Genomic DNA, 21,854 nt, shown 5'->3' on the forward strand with positions numbered 1-21,854 from the left:
AAATTTAAGATGGAATATTCGTAATGTAATGGGACAAGAAAGTCATGATATACAGATACACTTTGTATTATAGTGCATAGCCACTGTTATTTATTGTTTGATTAGAAATGTTTGAGCATTGATTATTTGCTCCAAGGCCGGTTACTTTTCTGCACATTCTATATTATCTTAAAAACTTAAAACACAAGTTATTATTCAAGTCACATTAATTGTTTGTTTTAAATAGTAATAAACTTGACAAACTACTGCGGTCAAAGCAATAACAATGACAGTATTATCGGATATTCGAAGATTCTTTGTTGGTATAAAATCTGCAATAACACAATTGGCAGTAGTAAAAAACACAGATACATATCAAAATTGAGTTATTATAACGTGAAATTTCTTCTTAAAAACTAGTTTCTTCTCTATGTTGTATAGTAATTGATACAAAATAGTATTTATTTTATGTATATTAATTGAATAGTTTCTTTGCAATTCTTGTATGATATAAAAACATGTATTAGTGAAAAAAACATGTCATTCTATTTCTAAACTTAACTAGAATGGCGGAATGAATTTAAGAAATAAAAATATCTCTGGTGAGTATACAACAACGAACGCCAAAAGTGTATATTCTGTAGTTAAATCATATTCCAATAAATATAAAAATACATTATTTAGTTAATTTACTTGTAATATCCTTGAGACCTTGGTGTAGATACAGCAGATAATACATGCTAATATATACCTATTCCTAGCGAATCAAACTGATAAGTTCGCCCTAAACAGCTAAAGTTCGTAGAGTGGGCTAGTCTGTACTGGTGGGAGAGTTGTTTATTGATACCATACGGAAAAATAAATGAATGAAATGAAAATAAATGAAAATAGATGTGTACAAATCAAGAATGTTTTGAAAACTATAACCCGAATTCGTTGAATGATCATTATAACTTATTAAATGTGTTTAATACAAATTTATTTTACAATAATCGAATATCGTGAAATGTTTAAAACAGTTCCTGTACTTACTTAACCCTAATCAGCCCAGGTAGTGTGAGAGTAGGCACTGTGAGTAAACACTGTACGATATGGAACCACTTGAGTGTTTACGAGTTGATATGATTGATATACTAGCTAGTTTAAATAACACTGAATCGAAGATAGATTATACTTGCCTACCTAAATCGTCGATTTTCTCCAGGCAGCCGCATGCATAGTTGATAAATAAGGTGACCATTTGGACTGCAGAGCTATGAGAATGTAAACTATTTCACCCATCCATCCTACTTGCAGATAAGTTTGGACTAGATCGACTATCCGGTGCAGTAACATTGTAATTTATTGACTCACACATAAGGTACTTGGGATACTTCTAACAAAAACCATGGTAAAAGATGTTAAATAAGGGGTTTCTTAACGTTCTAGGTTGATACGTCACCACTACAATTTCTAGGATGATGACAAGGCAGCAATCTTAAGAGTTGAAGATCATCGTTATCATCAGTCTATACAATCATTCTAATATTAAATTGAACTTTACGTAATTATTTAACTTTTCTTAATAATTGGGTTATTTATCGATATCCTTCGTTAGAACCGGTCGACCCAAGACCGTAATAAGACTACGCATGATATCACGTTCATTCTTCGCATCATTCATCTTGTATTGAGATCCGGCGTCTTAAGTATAAGACCACTATGATTTCATGTAAATACTAGTCCGAAGAAATGTGCCTCCTCTACTCCACCACAGTCGTCTCCGACCGCAGGCGGTATGGCGAGCTATCGCCGCCTGCCGACCGCTGCGGTGCTCACCGCACAGGATACCTCGGCCTTGAATTCTTTCCCATACCACCAATTACACCTTACCACTCCTTCCCCCTTTTGTCCCACAACTACTTCAATTATCCTCACACTTGCGTTTTTACTCGTTTTCGTCTTGATTTTTTATAATACTACCTTCAATTATGCAAATATGATTATTATGATACCAGTTCGGTCTCCCAGGAGTGGAGTGTACGATACACGGGTCGCTTCGTGAACAATGAATGCTTAGTGGTCGTCAAACTCAGTGTTCACAAATAATGCTTATAATATAATATGTCGTAGATTTATTACACGCTATTTCACGAGTAGTTTTAAAATTCAGAGTCCGAGTCCATGGAAATGTGGATTGAATCAGCGTGAAAGACAGATATGTAAACTCCACCAACCTGGCAAACGCCAATAAGTTATCAGTAAACTTTGATATTGTTGTGACAGTGACTCTTATGAGGGTCGTCAGGATCTACACTTGACAGTAATGGACTATAGATTAGAGCACCCCGTAGGCAACAAGTAATTTTTCAAAACCCTTTATTTTGTTATTGAATTATAACCTTTTAAACTTGTTTTATTATAATAGCCGGAAAAAAAGGAAACTCATTAAAAGATCCTACCTGCCATCAAATGCAGCGAGTCAAGTTTTTCTCATTTCAGTTTTCCACAAGATGTTGTTACATTTTAGTTGTGTAACTTCGTGTTATGATTATCTCAATATCGCCAATATTACACCATTGTCGTAAATGTTAGTTATGGCATCCACATCTGTCTCTTGTAGAACGTTAACGCGTTCTCATAAAGTGCGGCAGCAGAATTTGCTCTTTTCTGGCGATGTATAACACAAATAACATCCAACAGAGTTATTTTCGCTCAAGGGGTGTGTTGCGATTAAAACCCCCATATGATCCATTTATGTACGCAGCAAAGAGTCATGAAATAACTATTAAACCAAAGGAAATTTTTTGCATTGTATCGAAAAGAAAAGGAGAACCAGGTGATACGAGAAAGAACTAGAAGTGAACTTCAGCTTTTCAAGTTTATCCTACAAACAAAAAGAGCTGCCTGTTTCTAATACACACGAATGGAGAAAGGCAGTTGTTGAAATAAATGCAAATTTTGAGCTTAATCTCCGAAATCTCAGCGCGTGCAAACAAAAGGGTTCGAGGTCCAGCGATGGTTCTGGTGCCAGTTTTCAGGCGACAGAAGAAATGCATCGTGGACAACCGCGTCCAGCTGTAATTGCTAAAAGTGTGGCTAGACTATTCTTACTCTGGCTGTGTTTCGAAACATAGTGTATGGTCTGTTTTAATGGTGTGTATTTGGTTCGCGAATTTTCAAGATACTTCGTGACTCATCGCAGAAATATAACTTCACATTGGTTTCTCGTAAATACTTGCTCGCTACGACCCCCTTAGTGCTTGTTATGTTTCCACAGTTGTGATAAAACTATTTCCAATACCGCCGATTTTCTTATTATGTTAACCAGGAATTAATTCTTAATACCAAGAAAAAAATACATAAAATTTCGTAATGTTTCGTAATCTAAAGTAAAAAAAACCAACAAAAAGTTAAATACGATCAGAGCGTGAAAATGTGTCTAATGTCTTAGTCGATCCACTTGTTCCTAAATGAATTATCAATTTATTTATAACCAGTGAGTAGAATACGGTAATCTAGTATGTCCAAGGTGATGGACCCTCAAGCAAATTCCTACATACGTCAATGAATGACTCGAATATTCTCCTCTTACGTTTGAGTAATTGAACGAGGCTATTGTTTTGAAACCACGCGTTATACTTATTGAGACGTAATATTTTACGTTTTATGTAACAACGATTACAAAAGGCTATAAAATCAGTAAATCTTTCAAAGTAATCACGTTATGTAGACATATTTGAAACTCACAGCAACTTCGGCTTAATCGTTGTTCTGATGCCATATTTTTGGTTCGTAGGATATTACAATAATGTTTTTGTAGTTCTTTCTCCCCTAAATTAGTCCAGTCCGCGGAACGCGGAATCCACGCTTGAAGAATTACCACTAGAGCAAGATCCGAAAAAATGGTGATCAAGTGCATAGCATATTGAACTAGAATGCCATTATTATCTTAAATTCTCAAAGCCTCGATCGGGAGATATTTTTATAGGTAGAAATGCTAATTTCTGTTAAATATTCACTATATTTGAAATTATGAATTGTGATGAAAACAAGAATACCTCAATTACCATACAAAAATTATCCACCAAGTCCTAGTGTCTGTGACTTGCAAAAAACGACATTAAAGTCCAATTAAAATTCTTAAGATTAAGATTTGAGAAAACCCTAAGAATACAAAACTCATCACTATCATCTGTGCAGTGAATATTTTTTACTTTTTGCCTCCACAATAATGAGATCGTAACAGGGATAAAGATCTCGATACAGTATCTCATTAGATGAGAAATAAAGACCAATTGTTGTCTGGTGTCCTATCTCTGCATATACGTATATAACTTTTAACTGAAAACTCAACTGAGCCCATTATATTAGCAAAAATTTTTTACAATTGTCGTATTATTATGTGAGGAAAATGGTTAGTAGTTTTATAGATGATCGTCACTTTCTTGATCTGTTACCTTCTGTATATAATTTGTTCTTCTGTATAGTTCCTTTTAAAATCTACATAAAACCATTACCTTATTGAATTTTATTTTTTAATATTCTTGGATATAAATGTAGTATGGCCAACATAGGTTTTCCACTATATTGTTGACTATATAGGTTTCGACTTATTTAGCTTGTAACTAGTGGTACCTTCAGTTATATAAAGATGAAACCTGAATACGGTATTATTTTTTATTTGAGAATTAAAAACCAAAATATCCTGTCAACAAAACATATTATTGTGCGATATTTTACACTTCACACAAGCACAATTTAAGTTTTCCTGTGTGCTATCTTCAATTTTGGTATCGTTGCTTCGCTATACAAAATGCAGGGTGGATATTGAAGAACTTTTAAAGAAGCGAATGCAGTATGATCAATATCTTTGGGTAACCCAAAGTTGTAGTATTTTTCTGAACATAATCGTAAAACGACTGCGTATCGAGGACACTCACTTTGGCTCCTGGTACTGAAAACTACAGAGCATTAAAATGTTTCCGTAGTTTTTCCTAAACAACTCTCAACTGCTTGTCCAAGTAAATCTCCATGATAAGCGATTTACAACTGCCCGTTCATATGCGTAACCAGAAGTAACGATTTACCAAATATTTCTCGCTCGCTATCGATGGACACTTGAGAGTTTGCCAGTGCTAACCCCAGTGTACTAAAGTTTACACAGCGTGGTTTACCTGTAACTAGTAAAAATACCGAAATTTATATAAAGAAGAATAGGTTGCTAATAATCGTTATGTCACACAATTTTCCTACTAATATAATAAAACCATTAACCAGCCATTTTCGAAATCTCCAAAAAATATATATTACTCGCTGTTTATTTTTTACGTTAGACATTATTATTGTCTAATTATTATCAATATGTTGAAGTCATATGTTAAGTTAAATAAATTGATATCGAATTATTAGTTTGAAAGAAACAATCGACACATTTGATAAAAACAGCCGAATAACGAGTGAAGGCCGTTTATTGAAGTCTACCAAAAATATGTAAGTTAATTTAGAGCAAAAGTGAATAATGTGCTCCAACAAGACGAGCCTCTCTAACACACCAAAACACGCTGTAAAGATGGAAGTATTAAATCAACCCATATATACTCAGAAACCAGAGAAAATAAGCAGTTGTAGTAGCAGAGGGTAGATACTAATTTCTTGGACTTTTCATACAGTTTAAAGTTTCGTAATCGGTTTTTGCTTGGTATATATATTAAACTCCAGTTTAAACGGTAAGTTACAAAACAATTGTGTAAACTGCTGAGAGACACGCTGTATGATTACAGGACTATAAGTCCACGCATAATTTTGAAAAATCACGTTTCTGCAGAGTTGCCCCCAGTGTCCGCCCCTTAAGACGTAAGTAAGAAATGACCCCGACAGTTTTACGACATAGTACAGAAACGGACTGTCTTTTCACCCACACTGTATACACATCTATACTTGAAGGTAGATAATTTTGGTACATAGAAAAAGGAAGATCCCTACAATTGAACCTTGTGGTATTCGTGTATAAACAGTTTCCATGAACGTCTGTGGTTTTTGCTGTAGGATGAGGAAACCATGTCCTATTTCCTCATAGGTAATGCGATGCTATAAGAAACAAGGTCTCACCCTTGATGGTATATACTCAGTTTTGTAAGACTTAAAATTACATGCAATCGATTCTATTGGGTAAATTACAATGCATCCACCTACTTGCATGTACAATGCATCACTGATCCAAAACTGAAATGCAAAGAAAAATTGAAGTTCGGTTAAAAGTTTGGTGGTAACTGTAAAGGTACGAGTTGAGCCCTAATAAAGAATTAAAAAGAACTGGAACACATAGTTAGCAATACATATGACATGATGCTAGATGGATCAGTGTATTCTTTTTATGAAATGGTTGAAAAAGAAATTACTTTACATTATGGAGCAGATGCTGACTCTTTTAGCTTTTTCCACCCATCTCAATTACTTCACTTATAATATCTTAGTCTGAAAGCTAGATGTAGTGGTTTATTATTATAGATTGTTTCTGCGAAACGATTCAAGTCTCATTTATACGCAAGAGAGTATTTAATCTCTTCTGTCGAGCGTAATATTGTTAGGCATAGTTGATCCTTGGATATTAATTTAAACCTTTTTGTAAGTGGTTAGACATCAACATCCGTACAAGATCTTGGCTCGATGCCATTTAAGATGGAAGGCGGATCAATCATTGCTCAAGGTATCCGGGACGAGATCGATTATATTGTGCACGTACATCGTCCGTTTCTTCAGAGAGTTGAACAATATCATTTATACGTTAAATCCAAATCTAGAAAGTTGACATACATAGTTTTTATAGCTCTATTCCTTAATTATGAAAAATATAGTGATTTGTGTTATTTAAAATATCTTATATTTGAGAAAGCTGTAGTGAACGATAATATTCCGAAAGTGGTGATAGAATAACGCTTGGTTCCGTTTCAAAATTCTCATAAACAGCCTTTTTATTCCTAGTCTGAAACATAAGATTGTGAAGTTCCTAAAAAGATAATTTTTCGAGTTCTTTTTTTTTATTAAATGAATCAATGAGCTTGTCCTACCAAGGTTAATATAAAACATAATACTTTTTCAAAAGTATAATATCTTCCATAATAGTCTTCTTGGATGCAATTGCATTCTTGTGCACTAAAATTCAATTCTAATGAATTCGAAATATGTTAATTTGTAACATGATAAAATGTTCATTGGGATCAGACACTGGATATTTCAAATTACTCCTATTGCTAGTACTGTTTTTGTGTTATTTATTTTATTTCATTTTTAATACAATGTTTTCTGGATTAGTCGATACATCGTTCCTATGCGTAGTGTGTTTTTTGTATGTTGTGTCACTGTTAGTGTTTCCCTGTTCTACTATGATTCGTAAAAGGTGTAATATTTGTTTTTGTTTCTAATATTTACATAATCATTTCTTTGCTGTATACTGTCATCGTGAAGATTGTATACTCTGTATATCTTTTTAAATTTAGCTGGTTGTCGAGAACACTACTTTAATGTTATGTCAAAGTTTTTGTATGTGGAGTTTTAGTAAACCTTTGAATTTTGTTTTCTCAATTTTGAAATACTGTTATTAACAGTATTAATCATACGTCATGTAATAAAGTTTTTAACTGCTAGAACAATATGTACGAGTAGCAGAACATTAACTATTTAGTTAAGGCATCTCTATTTAGTAGACAACCTTTGTGTTTAGGGATTTCTCTAGTTATCTAGTCCTAATTTAAAATACGTGTCAGTGACATGAACTTTTCTTCTTTTATTTAACAGATGTTTTAACTTTTAATAATGTATAACACTTGTAAGTCATCATCGTTGTGACAATTGGCGAAGGATTGTTTATCACCAAAAGGAGTTGAGTGTGGAAGGAGATAATAATATTGGCATTAGTGTGATGAAGTTTAAATTGTCAGAGTTTGCTCATTGATAACTATTGAATTTTTATAAAAATAAAGTGCCTATGGTGTAAATTGCCAGGATAATATAATGGAGCAGAATTGCCACACCCCTCCATCACAAACACAACAGATGACGAGGGTTGAAAGGTCCGTGCCCCGACAATGCACGCCTGACAAGTGTACGAGGGGACCAACGCAAGGCACGAGTCAGGGTTTGGGGAGTCATTGTCACACTAGAGTCATATCCAGGCTGACAAGGACGAGGCACCTGGCAGGTGCTGGAGGCAAGGTGCAGGGACGTTTCGGGGTCTTGTACTCTCTCTTCACCAACCTGTTCAAATTATCTGATTAATTTATTCATATCACTAATAAAATCATAAAGGGTGGTTTTACGCTCCACTCCACTAGCTGAACACAATGCGTCAAACACGTTAAAGTATGTTCGAGCATGATTGATGCTCTAGTTGTTCGCCTAATCTAATATGTATGGTACAGACAAGAAATATAAATATTTCCATATCACCTCTTTAATAATTATAATGTTATTATTGGATATACATGGGATATACATACATCCATAGGACATACATGGGATGACCATCCCGTGGTCAATACCCCATTCCGTGGCCAAGGAATATTCGTTGGCCCTGAAGATTTTCATGGTAATTTTGTTTGTACCTATTTCAAATATTTCATCACAAGATAAAAATAGACTAAGACTATTTTCACAATTCTTTTCTCTTTTAGCCTCTTTAAATTTAATTTAAGTAATTTTAAATTATTATTACATGTTAATATAACAAATTGCTAACCGCCTTCTTCAAAATAAGATCTGGTGAAATTTAGATTCCATGGTTCTGGAAATGATCACTGGAGTTCTGGAAATGATCAGTGGATCACTAAATCACTGAAGATTGTGTTGAAGTACTCGAAACCCACTTCCTCTCCCTCTCCCTCCGACCATTAATTCGGGTGTGCACGCCCATTCATAACTATAGAGTGAATGCAGGATGTCGCATGTGTGAAGGGAAGAGAGACAGAATTCGGAACAACCTCAAAGCAAAAACGAGCAAAAAAGCGACAAAATGATCAGAAAGGTTGCAGAGACTGCCGCCAAGGCTTCTTTTTGGGCGGGCAACTACCAATAAGGTCGTAGACGGACGACAAGGACGCGGTGCGGCGTCGCATCGTGGTGGTCGGGGGTGGTCGACCATATTGGGCCTTGAATACACCTCAGAGAAAATTCAACGTCGCTTTGTAGTGTTGCCGCCTTGGGAACCTTGGTCAGGCCGTGGTTGAAAATTGTGGCTAACCTTTTGTCTGATTCTGGCGTTGGCGGCAGCTTTCTTGACAGGGGCCAAACGAGCTCTGGAACCTACTCTCCATTATCCAAACAAGTATTTTAATTCGACAGTTCAAATATTGTATTAATGTTATTGACATATATCTTGTTACGCCAAACTTGAACATTCCCGTTACCTTAAAGACTAAAACAGTTCTAAAGGTAATTCAAGATTTGGCCTACTTCAATAATTCGCCCCCAGTGCGTAACTCCGGTGTAGTTACTAAAGTAAAAATACAAAATTGGACGAACATTTTACTCGTAGCATAGTTGAATGTGTGCTCAGCATATTTGTTTAATGAATCGAAACTGTATGTATTCTGACATTAAATTAAGTTTAAACCCCCAAATAAGGTTCATTTTGGACCTGAAATTAAGGCAAACGCTATGCAATACACAAGAATATTATCAAATATTAGTAATGTACTACAAATGTAATATGTTATGTACAAAATATTGTTATTCTTTCCAAATTTTTAGACATGTATAACATTTTTAGGTAAAAATATTCGTTGCTAAATTAGACTGCAAATGTTGCTTGGCGAGCTGCCTGTACCTCATACTAAATGATATTAAACCCAACCCGACGAGTTCTACTACATCTTTTAACAAGGGAAACATATTTTTCCTGAGTAAGTTATAGAACTATTCAGTCGACAAACTATGACTAAAATTTATACGTCAATCGACCCCCAAACTAACCCGATATAATATTAACAACAAGCAATTGACCACATTAAATGGAGCAAACGAAAATAAAACAGAGAACACTATAGATTCAATTTTTTACAACACAACTGTCTGATCCAGTAATACTGTGGGGGTGGATTCGTTCGTTTCCAAAAATTATAGTGTTCTTATGTATTACTACATGACCACGACGTGATGGTTCACACATGAACTGGTCAAGTAGCAATCATGAAGTTTTTTATGCTAACTTACTTCATTCTGGTCTCATATTAGCCAATGAAAAATGTAATATTCTGTATTACGATTCTTTGTACTTGATTTATGCGTTGAAAATATTTTGAGACAATTTACGATCCCGTACTCCAAATTTCTAATTTACATCCTCACTACATCTTACGGCGTTAGCGCAATATAATAGTTTTATGCACTGAGCCGAAAACCAATTGGCACTGTATAAGTCCAAAATCTAACTTTTCTAGACATTGATAATGGGATTTCCGGTAAGGATGAAACAGATTGTCAGCCAATAGTTTCGAAGAAGGCCTATATGGAAAATTACAAAAATGGTTAAAGACCAAACGATAATAATATCGATTCATATATTCTTTAGCTTGGCACATAACCCAACTGTAAAGCACGTATACGAGTTAAAGTTCAGCCTCGCCAACAACACAAGGCGTAATATTGTATTGGAAACGGCATCGGTATCTTAAAGGATGAATAGTATGGCTCTTTTCTGTAAATCTAAAACAAAAGACTCTTGAAAAATGTATAATTTGGTATTATTAACTTATTCGATACCCACTTCGACTCTTGCATAGTGTGGCTAACGATTGATTTCTTTCTAGGGGAAATGCCACAAGCGCTTTTACAATTCAACCTGACTATCGGCTTCCGGCCTATCGTAAGCTGACGTCACGCCTCCGCCAAATATACGCGACAGCACACCTTATTTTTCCAAGACGGCTAAACCATAATTATGAGCTTCTTCTATATTGGAGAGGCATTGGACCAGTAATTTATGTTAGGGTGATCAAAAAGGTTTACTCACCAATTTCTTTAAACGTTCAATTCAAATTGTTGTGCTAAGACTATAACCTCATATTCATTGCAATGGGGTTATGGTAAATAACGAGATAACCAACGTTAACTTCGTTCCATTAAACGTTAAACGTTAAAATTAGTTAGCTTACATGCTTTCAAGAACTAAAGTTGTTCATCTTGGCATTCAATGAATGGGAATCACATCTTGGAAAACATTCCGTGAGGAAAACACATTTTTAGTTAATTGCTCGAATCAAATAATATACCAACTATTAAATAAAATAGTTCAACTTTTTACATTAAGACTGCATTATAACTTTATATTTCCAAAATTATGTTTCCTAACCAAGTATCTAGTATTACGAAATACCTAGATACATTTTGCATATCAAACAGAAGTTTTCTAGAAAACTGATGTTCCTCTGCCAATAAAATCCCACAGAATCTACGCAAATTTATTTCTGTTAAAATTATCACTGATTGTCAATGAAATGACGTATAATTAATTTCTATAGTTCTCGTATTTCTACCTGCAATTCAGACTTGTCATTTGTATACTTCCAATGAATTAATAAGGTGTTTTATTAACTCGTCACAGATAGTTTTAAGTACTTAGGTAAACAATGAATATGGTCAATTAGGAGACCAACTCGAAAAAAATTAATTAACCTACCATATTTCTTACAATTTATTGTTTCTTTGATCTTGCATGCACATTAATTGTTGCTGTGGCATGAATCATCACATTCAACAATAGAATCGTCCTCCAAACAATAGAAACTTTTCAAAATATACACTTTAGGTTTAAAGTTCTTTAGATCATTATATATTTTTTACCTTTGGAAATCCCATCGTTTTATAGCTCCTAGGGCAAATATTCACAACACATTACTGGCTATTTATTACACTTTTGCTGGCAGTAGTTATATTCGAAGATTGATGAATATATTTTTCTATAATTCTATTCTACGTGCTAGGTACATTTTCAATGTTGTATTTATATTTGTTATAACTTTGTTAAGGCCAAAACAATATTGGCTAAGCAAGACAAAGTTATAGATAGAATGAAACCTTTTGTATAATATGAATACACTGTAGTAGTATAAATGGTAATTTTCAAACCTTGGGTCAAATGAGTGTAGTTGTGCTTATTACACAAGTCATAAAGGGAGTATAATACTTGTATGTGTGGTTTTTCATGTGATGTGATTAAAACTGGAGGAGGGGGTACATTTGAAATTTAAAGTTAGTGAAAGTTTGTTTTTTTAGATTTCTAACTTATTCTATCACAGAATGGAGATTTTGTTTAGATTAATCTATTAAAAGAAAGATGTCAGAATAAAAAAGGAATAGCTATTTAAATATCGTGAAATTGTAAATTTGCAAGTGATAAGTGAGCCATGAGGTTATTTTAGTTAAAAGTAAGGGATGAACAATTGACCTAGCACACTCTAAACATTACCACATTTGGGATATTTATTGTAGAGCAAAGAAGTGAAATATTTCAATAGACGACAACTATAAACCTTGGAAATACTGGAAAGTGATTCAAGAGAGACCAGTTAACTTGTATTTTGAATTGTAGTCTACTATTTAGAGTGTAATTAGAAAACATCTATAGAGAAGTATTTTGAGGGATTCCCTCCCAAAAATAGATCCTGAATAGAATTAATCTCTATATATTATAAAACTCAGTCATTAAGTATTATCTTTGAAGGAGTGCCATGTGAACTGATTGTACTCCATTCATTCATTTATGTGGAAATAAGCAACTGGTGTGGTTATGTATTAAGAGGGAAATATAATAATACACCTAACCCTTGATATTAATCACACTTAAATACAGAGTATGAAAGCTTTATCCAATAATAAGAGAAACAAGTTTCCAAATTGTAACAGTGATAGGGAAAATATTATAAATCATCTACATTTCATATTGATATTCAGGGAATTTAAAATACTTATTGAATGCAAGATAAAGTTGATTAAGGATGTACTGAGGTGCTTGCTTTTCATGATTGATAATTTTTGTAGGATGCATTGCTTGATATCTGAGGAACAATTTTTTAGGTTATGCTATGCAGTTGTACGGACTACAAGTACAAGATTGACATTTCTGCTAGAGCTAATACTAATAGACAGTATATGTTCATCTTACCTCAAATAAATCGCGTTGTGACATTCTGGCAGGTATAATCCCAAATATCCCTTAATCATGACTGCAGGACACTACATCAAAAGGCACTTCTCATACTGCGTAAATAATAATGTAGGGTTAGTAAATAATTATTTATCCACAGTTTATGTGACGGCGCACCATCGTCACAGTACAATAAGCTAATAACAGATCTGAAGCGAGTGAAATAACGAGGAAACGACAACTAGCAGGCCTTCTGTCTTACCAGGCGTTCGTGTCATTGACAGGAAGTCAATGACACCCGTAAAATGTTGGTTTATTAAAGTTAAAATAACTCTAAAACCTGCCACATAAAACTGGAATGGTGCGAAAATGTCAATCAGAGCTTACGCAAAGCAAACTAGTTTTCACAGAAAACCACAAGGCCGCAACTGTGTCACCTTTCGCTCTTACACGGCAACATTCCTCTGTAAAAGCTCGATTCTCACAACTGTTACTGAAATTCACCTTCGAACACACACGGGCACACCGACACCACTTCCTCGCAGCCGACTGCAAAAGGTATTTCCGCACAGGTAAAATATGCAGCGCGCGGCACTAGGCGCATAGAGCTGGAACGTCACCAAGATCTGACTGTCTAGTGATATTTCGACTGTCGTAGGCGAATCACTTACACTCGCGCTCACTTAGATAGAAATACTGAATTCGATGTCTGAACAGGATCGCTCGCCAAGTTCTTTCTGAGGTACCCATCCGAGATAGGGACGACATAGAGCGAGTATACGTTAGCACAAGCACAGGGTTAAGACACGGCTAGCATCAGCACCCACTGCCACAGACCACGGCGCACCGCACACCGCATTCCTCTGCGGCCGCCATCTTGGAATGTGGCTAGCCATCTTCGCCCCTCACTACGAGCAGCTGAGCGCTGAGCACAACACTACACTAGCTCCCCTCGCGCCGATCCCTGGGATTACGATTACACTCGAAGGATTACTGGATTAGCTCAAGTCAATGTTTTCCAGATGCGTTTTACAATTCGCTATTTGCGCAATGCTATTATGAGTTTTTATACCAATTAAATATGGAATTGGCTTATGGAGGTGCGATCGGTTTTTGGCTGTGTTAATCTTTTCATTTTAATCCTAATCTTTGAAGATAGTTTCTCTGATAAGAGCAAAATTTGAACTTTTTGCTATTGCAAGAGAGTAATAGCAAATTTTAGGAATTATTTTAATTTTGTAACAAGGGGCAAATGAAGCAAATAAAAATAAATGTGTTAATTGGTTATTGGTGTGTCGGTCTATGTGAGTGATATATATTTAAAATCACACATATTTTTATGATTTATGGAAATAGTTACGGTACATTTTAAAAAAGCTAAATAATTTAATAAATTACAGATACGAAATTGTTAATAAAATATTATTTAAAACATTTTATTATTCCATGTAGTAATTTTTCATATAAATTCTGTAAAATTCACGTTCTGTAAAAAGTCGGTTTACTTTGGGCCTGATTATAAGAAATCCGTAAATAATAACTTTCAATACCTACAATTTCTTCTGGAATAATGCAAAAATGTAATTGTTCCTGTCTTCTGGAAAAGTATAATAATAATAAATCTTTATTGTGTTCACAATTTAAGAAAAATTGTATAAAGCACGATTCAAATGTATAAATCAACTGAAACACACGTAAAATATCACTTATAAAACAATTTTCAGCTATGCTGATTACAATTTAGAACAGAACTAAAGGATCGAACCAACTAATTTCAAATTTCATCCCAGCGGCTTACCATAAACTCTTAAACATAGTAGAACAACTCCCTAGACACCAAACAATTTCTCAATCAAGCTAGGAATGTTTTTTGATCATTTACATTTTTCATCTCATTAGGGAGCTTATTTATCAACTTAAGGCCAACCTCGGATGGTAAACGTTCGAACGTGGCAGTTCTGTGCTGTTGCATACGGAAGTTGTCCCGGCCCCTAGTCACATATCGGTTAACATCCACACTTGAATCGGCAGTAAAGAGCAACCTCAAGGATATAGAGACAGGGCAAAGTCAGCAATTCAAGCTCCATGAAGGAATTTTTACATTAATCTCTGAATTTCTATTTTGAAATTAACTGGACCGCTTTCTTTTTAATTCTAAATACTCTTTCAAATTTGTATTTAGAACAGCTGCCCCACAGCCTCAGCCCGTATGTTATATGTGGATATACAAGACCAAAATAGGCCGTTTTTAGTACATCCAACAAGCAAAACTTTGAGAGGTTTCATAAAGCATAAATGCCTGAAGAAACCGTTGAACTAGAGAGTGTACTCTCAGATTCAATGTTGATAAATATTGAATACATGAATTCAGTTCTAAAAAATAATTGATTTCTAATTGGTATTTTGTTTTGGCTTTGAAACAGAGCGTTGTATCGTCAGCGTATGAACCATTATTCCTGTTAAGAGCGACGAGTTCAATCTGTTGACGTACACAAAAAATAAAACTGATCCAAGGACAGATCTCTGCGGAACACCATAGGCCATTTTAAATTTTTCTAACAGGAAATTCGCAGTCTGCACACACTGGCTTCTATCTCTGACATAAGACGAAAGCCATTCGTGTGGCAAACCTTGAACACCACATATCTTCAACTGGCACAACAATGCCTCATAGTGCACACAGTCGAATGCTTTGGACAGATCGAGGAATATGCATAGCACATGTTCTCGTCTCTCCAGGCCATCGAGAACAGTTTCGATTAAATTTGTGATGGCATTGATAGTAGATTTCTTTTTTTCTGAAGTTAGTTTCATTAGAACAAAGAACATCAAAACGTTCAAAGATCCGTTCTAATCTTTATAGAAAAGGCTTTTCAAAAATTTTGCTCGTGACTGGAAGGATTGAAATAGGGAAATAGTTGCTTGCAAGGCAAGGACCGTCTTTTTTTTCAAATCGCTGTTTTCATCGTGGAAGGAAAGAATGCCTTGAACGAAAGACATGTTGATCAATCTTTTCAGTGGGGTCAAAATATGCTTAAAGCAGCGTTTGAGCAGCCACATAGATATGCCATTAATATCACATGATTGTTTTGGTTTGCATCTCTGTATCAGACGGGACACTCCTCCTCACTCACTGGAGACAGTGCCATAGAAGATACCGATCCCATCAATGACACTTGGTTTGAGCATTTGAAGGATGGATCGGATAATGCAGCAGACGAAAAAAGGCGTTGAATTCGCCTGCTACTGTTAATGGATTTGAAATTAATTCGTTCCGTATTTTGAGTTTTAGAATTTTGGACTGTTTTAATTCATTGGGCTGTGTCGTTAAATTTGTTATGCTATTCCAAGCAGTTTTGGAAAAGTTTTCAGAATTTGTTATTTTTTTTTTTTTCAATTTTATGTGCGTTTGCTGTTCTTATTGCTTTTCGATGATTGTGTTGAAATTTCTATAAAAAGCTTTGAATTGTTCGTTCTCTGTTTGCCCATAGATGGAATTGTAAAATTTCAAATTATGCACGTAATTTGCGGATATCCAGCCAGGGTCATCCACAAATTCGATTTTGTCTTTTTTCGCTCTCTAAAGTTTTTAAACGGGCAATCTACGTTCAATAGAAAAACAAAACTATCGTGGAATGCGGCGAAAGCTTTATCAACCCTTTCAAAGTTATTTAAAAACTCCCATGACACATTTTTAAACGAATTCATAAGAACGATGTTTTCCGAAATCAAGTCCCTTTTGATTTTGTATGATGGAATTATAATTGTTGAGTATAAAATAATGAAATATGGTCTTCTGAGGCAAGTGGTAAGAGATGGTCTCATCTAGCAAAGAGATTGTGGAGTTTGTGATGTTTGTGACGAAGTTGTCGATGGCTATGCTCGATGTGATGGTCACTCGTGTTAACGTGTTGACGTGTTTACTGACCAGATTACACCGAAAGAATGAAGAATATTATGTAGCCACATGGTCAAAAACATCGATGTTGAAATCGCCAGTTATAAAACTTGGACGACTTTAAACAAAGAGAAATTAGAAGAATTTCAAATGTTTAAAAGAGGTGTTGCTGTGTCCATTTGGAGAACGATTTAAACCAATTATAATAATTTTATTTTCAGAATTCAGGGTGATTTTTACATCATCCACTTTAAGAACTACATTACAGCTATGATCGACATTGAAGGGAAGGAATTCCATATTAAAGAAATTAAACTTATTTTTTAATAAAAAAACTAAACCAACCGATTGCACCATTTCAACGAATGACAGTGGTGCAACGCCAGTAAATACACGGTTGTAATATTCAGCGATATGCAATAAATACTGTAGTCCAACGCCAGTGAATACATGGTTGTGATATAAAGCGACATGCAGTAAATACTGTAGTGCAACGCCAGTGAATACACGGTTGTGATATACAGCGATATGCAGTAAATACTGTAGTCCAACGCCATTGAATACACGGTTGTAATATACAGCGATATGCAGTAAATACTGTAGTCCAACGCCAGTGAATACATGGTTGTGACATAAAGCGACATGCAGTAAATACTGTAGTGCAACGCCAGTGAATACATGGTGTGATATAAAGCGAAATGCAGTAAATACTGTGGTACAGTAACAGCAAATAAGTTTTAATTGGCATTATATAAACCTATGACACTGTTACCAATTGCCTTATTTGTATGTAAAACACATCTAAAATGATTATAAACTGATTTATTTCAAATTCGTAACAAATTTTGAAAATAACAAAAAGAACCGTTTTCAATGGTTTCGTGTTTAGAAATTTTGTATATCAAGATCAAACCGAAATTTACATTTTACTTTTCCTTTGATAATTATAATATGTTAAAACTGCCAAACACCGCAGAGAAGATGAAAAACTTAAATGCGCTTTTGTTCATATTAAAATAATATCTTCATTAGACTGGATGTTGTTATTTTTTAACAAAATGTTTTGTCTTTTGAAAAATAACAAGGGTCTATACAACAAGTATGTGTATGTTATAAGTTATAATATACAACAAGTATGTGTATGTTATAAGTTATAATATACAACAATGTTATGATAATGTTTAAATTTATTTAAGTATATTTAATAAATGGGACAAAATAAAGCCAATTATTTAGGATGATTTGTTTCTGTTGATCTGTACTTACGTTGGCAGTAAAATTTGGAACATTTCGATCACGTTTAGACTCCTTGACGAATCCTTTAAATTAGGGGAATTTCAGAGTTTTTTAGAACTTAAGTTTACGTTTATTTATACAATTTTCCATAAAACCGTTGTGTACAGTATAAACTATACTGAATGATAGAATATTTCTAATTTAAAACTTTAGGTGGTCATCATCCGTTCAAATTGCCTATTTAAATTTCTCAAGCTATTCTCTTCCCATTAAGATTTAAGATAGCCTACGGTAAATTAATCAAATGAAAACCGAGTTAGCCTTGCTTTAAATATTCTGGACGGCTCTTTACATAATCTCTGTCCCTGAGGTGGGACAGGTGTGATTTTTCTAGGTCATATTTTTATGCGACAGGTTTTATTGTCAGCAGTGTTTTATTGTTAAAACAGTAGTATATGGTAACTGTTACCAGCGCAGGAAACGCGTGTTAAAGGGCACACCAATAGTATGAACTGATTGGTAAGTGATGGGCATTGGGAATAGATGGGGTAAGTGAATAGATTGGGAGATATTCCCATCGGATTCACTTTCGAATAATAAGATATTTTAGTTTAAATAACATTGTATCGAAGTCGAATAGTGAAACAGTTTTTTATGAGCACCAATTACATACTGTACGAAATATCATAGCATTTGTTTAAATATATTTTATATTAATTTCAGTAGTCATTATTAAATGACATAAGACAAGTAGGACGGAGCTCTCAAGTCACAATTACCTTATCTTCCTAATCACCTTTGACCTAATATGATGATGCCCTATAATGAATATAAATACATTTTTACAGATAAATTTGCATATTTCACCAATCACGGGTAGTATGGTTTCCGGAATATATGAACAAACGTCCAAACTTTCACATTTTATATAATACGTATCGATTAGAATAATTTCCTGTAAAGACATCGATTCCTACTTGTGGGCCCTTTTGTGCCTAGTAGGCTTTTGTTTCTGGGAAATGTGCATAAGAACCTTGTGAACGTGAAGCGATGTATTGCTGAATATTCCCAAATATTTCTGTATATGCCCTTGCTTTACGATCCTTTCCTTGCAATGTCATACTTCCTTAGTCACGAAATATTCCGAGTAGAGTTTCACTTTCATTTGCTAAACCAAGTACACAACATAATTAACATGGTTAGAAATGAGAAATGTCATTCCTGTACGGGCCTTTAAAGGTAAAATAAAGTTTTCATCCTTTTTCGAAATTTCAAACATATCTGTTCAGGTAAATTGGGCATTCAAATGCGAGTGGAACAAAGTCCTATAGTAATTTCGAAAAATTTATTCCTATAACGACCTATATGTTATCCCAGTGTTTATACTATACATTTATACTAAGTTCATACAAAATTTCTACGTAATCGGTAAATTAGTTTTTGAGTGCCGAAAGTACAAACATCAAAGCATCTACATTCTTTCATATTAATAATATTTGAATTATATACTCTCAGCCAACTTTAAAAGATATAATGTTTCGTCATTTTGTAATTTAAATAGTGCTATAGTTTCAAAATACAAAAAGGTCCACAAGACACTTATAAATTATCTTTTTGCTTTCTAGCGAACGTGTTTTACTTTTATATGCGTATTACAGAAACGGTTCATGTTTCGGAATTGTAATTTTTAAGTCTGTATGTATTATAAGGGTTAAGGTTTTACATAGTGCCTTCACAAGGTGGTACAATCAATTTTATAATTTAAAATGTATGGCCCTATCAGATTAGATAATTTTCCTTAGACATAAAAAAACAATAACTTTATAAGGAATGCCTACTTAAAAACGGCTATGCTATAAATCTGACACTTTTACAGTATGTACATGAAATACAGCTTCAGGGAGGAGTGACATGTTCTTTTCCATATTTGTGACTAAATACATTTTTTTAATAATCTAAGAAAGTAACATATTTTTAGTAAACTTAACAAAGGAAATCAATATTCTTTCAGTAAAAAAAGTGTTACATACGTCAGTCATTTTTCATATACATATTTTATAATATTCATAAATTATCTTCAGCCGATTTTCTTTGAAACTGATTATAAGATACCTACCAATTGTACCAAAGTTCTGCTTAAAACTCCTACATTGCTCGTGGAAAAAATATTTTCTTGTCATCAGAAATGGTGTCTTAAAGGCTTGTGACCAATATTTTCCTTGCAGGTTTTAAATAATATTCGAAACGAAAACCCAGCACATTACCTTAATGTGTTCTCTTGATTGTTCAGTTTACAATAAAACGATAGCCTATAATCACTTACCGGCGCCAATTTTATTATTCCTTTATGCTCCTATTTTACGCTTGTTCCTATAATTTCCGTCTATATTACTGTCAAACAACGTGACCATGTAAAAGCCAGCCTTATTGAAAATTCAAATAGGAACAGGTCTACGATCTGGACCTTTAGTTCTTCAAATTCAAATTCAAATGACTTTATTTGTATCATATATACAAAAGGAAAAATTTAGTTCTTGATATTTCAATCGTCAGAGTCGTTATTTTGTCTTCCATAAGTGTCTAATTAGTGTTTGGACATGTTGCTTGGTTACTTTTCTTTACGTCTTTGTCATTTCTATCTTACAATAGACATTACAAAGCAGTCTTTTGTCACATACACATGGATCCTTATAGCGCTTGATGCAAATGTACTTGCTAATTGCTAATTGTGGGGGGGGGGCGATCTTCCTGTGCCTCTTTAATTTTCTCAGTATGGCTCCTACGTAACAGCGACAGCAACGAATTTTTTGTAATTTTTCTTTAAAACGAGGTATAATACGAGCAATTTGTTTTAATGCAATTATTAATTTCATTTTTCTTCGTTTAATGTAAATTGTCTTATTGCGTGATTTTTCAAAATGATAATTATGTCTTCTCCTCGACAGATTACTAATAGCTTAAATTATGATGTTTAATGCATTATAACCAGTCACGGTTTTTGGTGATAATTCTGTAACAAGAAACTGTTAACAATGATGGAATATTTACTCCAACAACACATCAGAAAGATATAATCTATATATGATCTTTATTGTAATATATTAATTGAGTTGAATCCGATTATTTAGAGGTTCTTTAATTGTTCTAATTTAAATTCTATTAGATTTAAAATAAAAATAGTTATTCATAATTTAAAAATATGCAAATTCAACTTTTCAATTTTTTAGTTACACAAGGTCTTGTTTTGTTCGTGTAAAGCTTAGAAGCATTTACATACATAATTTACATAAGTATGTGATCAATTGTATAAGACAGCTTTCCCTTGTCATGAATATTTTCAAAAAGAAGTAGACTCTACCAGTTTTATATCGTAAAGTATACAAAATACGACGTTTTTAAATTATTATTTGAGTATTATGAATGTAAAGTTTAAAAGTGTGGCATATTTTCAGCAATAACAATAAATAGCGTAATAAATCAATTTCGCCCAAAAACGAGCAGCTAGTTTATATGTTCCTCTACAACACAGTTCCTCTACTCATGTAAAATGAAGAGACCAACTAAACCCCTCAATAGAAATTAGATAAATTTGCTGAACTAATACGAGCAAATTTTTCTTTT

At 34.0% G+C, this 21,854-nt stretch overlaps 1 protein-coding gene across 2 annotated transcripts in view; it reads right to left on the reverse strand.

Moving 5' to 3' along the window:
• Positions 1–13,971, reverse strand: part of LOC124369445 (tetratricopeptide repeat protein 28) — a 129,830-nt gene extending 115,859 nt beyond the window's left edge. For both annotated transcript variants that reach the window (XM_046827451.1, XM_046827450.1), the window contains exon 1: positions 13,118–13,971. In XM_046827451.1, coding sequence (XP_046683407.1) covers positions 13,118–13,141 — 24 coding nt within the window. In that variant the 5' untranslated portion in view covers positions 13,142–13,971. The remainder of the gene's footprint in view (positions 1–13,117) is intronic.
• Between the last annotated feature and the right edge of the window lie 7,883 nt (positions 13,972–21,854).

The sequence above is a fragment of the Homalodisca vitripennis genome, chromosome X (genome assembly GCF_021130785.1).
Source record: "Homalodisca vitripennis isolate AUS2020 chromosome X, UT_GWSS_2.1, whole genome shotgun sequence".
In the NCBI taxonomy this organism is placed as follows: domain Eukaryota; kingdom Metazoa; phylum Arthropoda; class Insecta; order Hemiptera; family Cicadellidae; genus Homalodisca; species Homalodisca vitripennis.